At 41.6% G+C, this 6,413-nt stretch overlaps 1 protein-coding gene across 2 annotated transcripts in view; it reads left to right on the top strand.

The window, feature by feature from the left end:
• Positions 1-6,413, top strand: part of sgsm3 (small G protein signaling modulator 3) — a 186,135-nt gene that overhangs the window by 112,090 nt on the left and 67,632 nt on the right. For both annotated transcript variants that reach the window (XM_043680029.1, XM_043680030.1), the window contains 2 exons: positions 237-291; positions 1,094-1,224. In XM_043680029.1, the coding sequence (XP_043535964.1) occupies positions 237-291; positions 1,094-1,224 (186 nt within the window). The remainder of the gene's footprint in view (positions 1-236; positions 292-1,093; positions 1,225-6,413) is intronic.

Raw genomic sequence — 6,413 nt, 5'->3', positions numbered from 1 at the left:
CAGGGTGACGAGGATTATCTAAACTTCAAGCAGGCATGTTGGTTTTTTTGTCCTGTGCCAAACGTTCTAGTTTGAGATTTCTTCTCCTGGCTTCATCTTTCTGTAAATAACAGGAAAGGTTCTTGTCCCCAGCTTGTCTTTACTGGTCTCGGAGATGCAGCCAGGATGACTTTTGTCATGTCCAAATGTAATGTGAGTAGGCTCTCCATTGAGATCTGTCTTTCTTCTCTGTATAGATTGTTCGACGACAGTCCCAACGCAGGAAGTCTGGACTGGGTGCTCTACTTTTTGGTAAGCTCATTGTCCCCTAATCATCGAAGCAGATCCAGGCATGGTGGGGTGTTATAGTGGGATACAGGTATCGGGCAGGGATAAGTGTACATGGCTGTAATGAGGATGGCAGAGTCTGCCAATGGCAGCAAATCACAGACAATGACATAAAAACAGAAAACAAGAGAAATACTTAGCTGTGAAGAGTGAAGGTAGCTTTTTATTTCAGACTGATACCCTTTTCATTACTTCTGCTACTGCCTGAGTTGTTAGGAATTCCCAGCATTTGTTGGTTTGATTTCAGGTTTCCAGAATTCATGGAATTTGGTTCCAGACTCAGGGGATATTGTGGAATAAATGTTGTTATCTCCAATTTTCATTGTTTACTTCATGGTGTGTTCATGAATTCACCATTAATCATTGTTAACTTTTCAAATGTGTTTTTGTAAATTTCTTCCCTTTCTTTCCTCTTCCTGCCTCTTATCTATTTCATGCTCTTCTTCATTCCCTGTAACTGCTTCTCTACATTCTTTTCTGTAATTTTCCCTCCTTTTCCTCCATACCCACCCTTTACACTTTGTACGTTATGCATTGCCATCTCATGTTCAGGATCCTTGTGCTGTGTGAACAAGCACTTTGCTAACTTCACGAGAAGCCATCTTGATCAGCTGTTAAAATGTGCTGGTGCAGCAAAATGCATTTTGACCGACCTTAATCCTTGCTAATCTCCTAGTTATGGCTGAAACTTTCCACTTCCCTCGCTTGCTGTCACACCTGTTCACTGTATTTCTTTAATACTCTTTACCCACTCTCTTACTGACAGGTGACAATGAAGATGCAGAGGCGATGAAGGCAAAAAACATCAAACAGACTGAGTTGGTGGCAGATTTACGGGAAGCCATTCTGCAAGTAGCTCGACATTTCCAATGCCTGGACCCTAAAAATTGCAACATTGTGAGTAAATAACTAAGGGAGAACCTGTGACAACTCTAGCTTCCTTGGCATGTGTCTATATCACAAGATGTATACAGGCAACAACAGAAGTGGCTAACACACTTGTAGCATGTTGTAGGACAATTTTTTAGCATTTGGGAATCTCATCTCCATACCACCGAATGTCCCTATTCAGTGGCTGGGAAGTGAGGGTGACAGAGAGAGCAATGGTGGTGAGTTCTGACATCTCAACCAGATCAGAATTTTCAGCTTTTTAAATAAAGGTCATAGTGAGACTAATGGCATCTCTGAAACAGGGTCATGTACAAGACAATAGATAGCAAGTTTCCCCCTTTAGTCCTCTTTAGCCCTCCCAGTCGTCTTTCTATATTTGGTGGAGTCCATTTTGCTGTCACTGGTGAGCTGTTTGTCTGGGAGGAGAAATGTGTGTCCTGCCAATCTCCATCTTCTCTCCATCAGGATGTTCTATTTGCACCTTTGGAAGATTGAGAATTGTGAAAATACCCATTTCAAAATTTTAATAGTTTTTTTGTTTGAAGTTTCAGATTTTGGAAAAAAATACAATTGGCTTACACTGTCCACATTTAAATACATCCATCATCAAATTCCACTAATCTGCTCCTTGGGCAAGTGTCTCCTATACTCCTATCTCCAAGATTCAACCTGAACCTGTCCAGGTGGAGACACTGTTCAGTATCTAGGCTTGGGCTGACAAAAAATTAGATGTTTTTTTTAAATTAGATTCCCCACAATGTGGAAACAGGCCCTTCAGCTCAACAAATCCACTCCGAAGAGTAACCCATCCAGTCCCATTTCCCTCTGACTAATGTACCTAACACTATGAGCAATTTAGCATGGCCAATTCACCTGGCCTGCACATCTTTTGGACTGTGGGAGGAAACCGGAGCACCCGGAGGAAACCTCGCAGACACAGGGAGAATGTGCAAACTCCACACAGACAGTCCCCCAAGGCTGGAATCAAACCTGGGAACCTGGTGCTGTGAGGCAGCAGTGCTAACCACTAAGCCACCATGCCACCCCGAAGTGGCAAGTAATGTTTGCACCACCAATTCTCAGGTAATGACCATCTCCAACAAGAGAAACTCCAACCATCACCCCGTTCAATAGCAATACCACCATTGAATTTCTGTACTATAAACCATATTCTGCAAGTTTAACTCACAAAAAAGTTATGAACATCAGATTCAGCTTTCGAGAAATCGGTGTGGAACCATGATTACAATATGGGTACATCCTTAGTTTTACTTTTGTACATAAGGTAAAGGTCAGCATTTATCTAAAGTAAAATGATTGAGCTGCTGCAGAGTGACAGATACTATTGAATAAAAGTGCTGTCTCAATTTATAAATAATGCAAACTGCTGAAGGTTGTGGGAGTGAGGTTCTGTTGTGTAATTTCTTTGAAAGTGCAAGTCCAGATGAGTATGAAGCAATAAAGATCAGCACTTTTTGAATTCTATAAAAGGACATAATTTGCAAGACCTAGGAGGTAGAACCATGTACAGAAGAGCCCTTTGGCCCATCACACCTGCACTGCCAAAAATATGCCACTGCCTACACTAAGCCCATAGCCTTTTATGTACATAGCCTTAAAGTTTGTGATGTTCCCCACCTCAAATATCCTCTCAGGCAGTGCATTCCAGATCCTCACCACCCTCATTGTGAAAACATATTTCCTCAAATCCCCTTTAAACCTCCTGCCTTTCACTTTAAAATTATGGTCCTTGTTATTGACCTTACAACTAAGAGGAACAGCTGCTTTCTATTAACTCTGTCCATGTCCCTCATAATGCTAGACATGTCGGTGTTTTTTGCACCAAAGAAAACGACCAAGCCTCTCTTCGTAGCTGAAATTCTCCATCTAAAGAAACATCCTAGTGAATTTACTCTGCATCCCCTCCAATGTATTCACATCCTTCCTATCGTGTGGTGACCAGAACTGTGCACAGTACTGCAGCTACACACCTCTGGCATCACTCCCCTTGTTCTAATCTATGTCACAACTGATCTTGTATGCCTCCTTAACTACCCTGTTACCTGTCCTGAAACCTTCAGGGACCTGTTAACAAGCACCCGAGCTCCCTCTGTTCCTCTGAGCTTCCTGCTGTCTTTCCATTCATTGAGTACCCCCCGGTCTTGTTTCTTCTTGCAAATCTCACATTTATCAGGGTGAAGTTGCATTCTGCCAATTCATTACCTGTAATTTCCTCCCTCATTGTCCACAGTCGCCTGGGACACAACTCACCCAAAGCTGGCGATTTATCCACTTTTAAATTTGTCAGAACCTCCAATATCTCTTCACTTTTGATATCAATCTGCTCAAGAATTTCACAGTCCACTTTTTTCAATTGAGGAGTTGCATCCTTCTCTTCTTCCACACAGACAGATGTGAAGAAATCATTTAACATATTACAAGATGTCCTGCAGCTACAGAAACAGATTGCTCCCTTGGTCCCTAATGGGTTCTGCTCTTTTCCTGATTATTCTCTTCCCCTTAATATACTTGTAGAATATCTGGGAATTCTCCCTAAACTTGCCTGCCAGTGTTTTCTCATGTCCGCACTTCACTCTTCTTCAGATCTCTTTGCACTTCCTATACTCTTCTATGATGTGGAGGTGCCAGTGTTGGTCTGGGGTGGACAAAGTTAAAATCACACAACACCAGCAACCTAATGAAGGAGCAGCACTCCGACAGCTTGTACTTCCAAATAAACCTGCTAGGCTATAACTTAGTGTTGTGTGATTTTTAACTTTATACTCTTCTAGAGCCTCCATCCTTTTGCTCCCTTTTTACCTGTTATATGTCTCTCTTTTCCTTTTTAATCCAGCCATGAATATTCCTGGACATTCATGGTTCTCTAGGCTTATTGCTCTTGTGTTTCACCCTAAAGGGAACATGTTATGTCTGTACTCCCCTCCACCCAATAACTTCTTGAAATCCCGCGATTCTGCTGAAGATGTAACTTCAAGGTGCTGATAAATGTAGACAAGACTGTAATTTGTATTGTTTTGTGAGTCCAATGGAGAAATGACTGTAAATTCGTAGTATTTCAAGAAATGCCAATAAAGGGGAAACAAATTGATACCTTATGAAAGGACAGTGCCCATTGGTTGGCAAGTGGACTCTGGTTGGTAGAGGTCTTGCCGTGAGAATGGAGCAGTTAATGATCGTTGACTATTAACTGCCAAATTTTCTTTAGGTTTCAAATCAATTGCTGCTGATTGATTGGTCAGAACATTGCCCTGAGACATCAACCAGCAAATATTTGTTACCTATTTTGTTTAGTTCAGACAGATGCAATGCATGTTCATGTTCTTTCTATCTGCAAAGAACTTTGTGAGGATCATAATGTTGATACACGAGGATAATATCAGAAACTTATGAAGAAGAACATTAGAAGTTGAAACAAATTAGGCCATTCATTGGAACAGGAGTAAGCTATTCAAATCATTGAGTCTGTCCTGCCATTCAATTTGTTCATGGCTGATTAAATACTTTCATGCCTTTTAGCCACTTCATCCCCATATGACACTGGTAATCTGAAACCTGTCAATTTTTACCTTCAACATACTGAAAGATGGAGCTTCCACAGCCCTCTGGTAGAGAATTCCAAAGGTTCAGAATCTTCTCCATAAAAAGATTCTTCTCGTAAATGTTTGAAGTTATGCTGCTTGATTTTAGGCTTGTCTTACAGGGGAAACATCTTAACTGTATCTATCCTGTCTGTCCATTCAAGTATTTTGCAAGTTTCAATTAGATCACCTCTCATTCATTAAAACTCTAGAGAATACAGGTCCAGTTTACCCAATCTGTCTTAAGACGACAGTCCCACTATCTTGGGAACAAGTCTGATGGACCTTTAATTGCATTCCCTCTATGGTAACAATATTTTGCCTGAGAAAAGGAGACCAAACCTGCACACCGTATACTCTGCATAGTCTACCCCGTACTTAAATCCTCCTGCAATAATGGCTAACATTTCCTTAACCTTCCAAATAGCTTGCTATAACTGCACATTAACCTTGAGTGACTTATCAGCAAGGACACCAAGGTCCCTTTGTGCGTCTAATATTTCCAACCTCTTTGCATTTAAGAAGTACAGTCCTCTGTGAATCTGTTTCTCCTACCAAAATGGAAAGTCTCAGACTTTTTTCACATTGTATATCATCTGCCACGTTCTAGCACATTCATTAAATCTCTACAAATCCTCCTGAAGATACCTTATCTCTTCCTCCCAACACATTCCCACTTAGCTTTATATGCTGGGTCTACTGTTGTTCATCATTTATATAAGTGATTTGAATGAGAATATAGAAGGCATTCTTAGTTATTTACAGATGACACCAAAACTGGTGGTATAGTGGATAGTAAAGAAAGTTATCTAAGAGTACAACCGTGATTAATTGGCTAGTGGTCCGAGGAACGGCAGATGGAGTGTCATGCAGATAAACGCGAAGTGTTGCATTTTGGTGAGACAAACCAGGGCACGATTTGCACAGTTAATGGTAGGGCTCTGGGAAGTTTTGCTGAACAGAGAAATCTAGGGGTGCAGGTATATAGTTCCTTGAAAGTGGTGTCACAGGTAGACAGGGTAGTGAAGAAGGTATTTGACACGCTTGCCTTTATCTATCAGAGCACTGAGTACTGGAGTTGGGACATCATGTTATGGCTATAGAAGAAATTGGTAAGGCCACATTTGGTGTAGTGCATTCAGTTCCGTCACAGTGCTATAGGTAGACTGTTATTAAACTGAAAAGGGTGCAAAAATGATTTACAAGGATATTATTAAGACCAGAACGTTTGAGCTATAGAGAGAGGCTGGATAGGCAGGGACCTTTTTTTAACTGAAGCTTAGGAGGCTGAGAAGAGACCTTGGTAAAAACAATGACTGCAGATGCTGGACACCAGTTTCTGGATTAGTGGGGCTGGAAGAGCACGTCAGTTCAGGCAGCATCCAAGAAGTAGCGAAATCGACGTTTCGGGCAAAAGCCCTTCATCAGGAATAAAGGCAGAGAGCCTGAAGCGTGGAGAGATAAGCTAGAGGAGGGTGGGGGTGGGGAGAAAGTAGCTTAGAGTACAATAGGTCAGTGGGGAAGGAGATGAAGGTGATAGGTCAGGGAGGAGAGATGGCCTCTTGCAAAAATGCCATCCCGTATTCCCAATTCCTC

The sequence above is a fragment of the Chiloscyllium plagiosum genome, chromosome 39 (genome assembly GCF_004010195.1).
Source record: "Chiloscyllium plagiosum isolate BGI_BamShark_2017 chromosome 39, ASM401019v2, whole genome shotgun sequence".
In the NCBI taxonomy this organism is placed as follows: domain Eukaryota; kingdom Metazoa; phylum Chordata; class Chondrichthyes; order Orectolobiformes; family Hemiscylliidae; genus Chiloscyllium; species Chiloscyllium plagiosum.
Note: the sequence above shows the minus strand (reverse complement) of the source record. Positions and strands in the feature narration are given on the sequence as shown.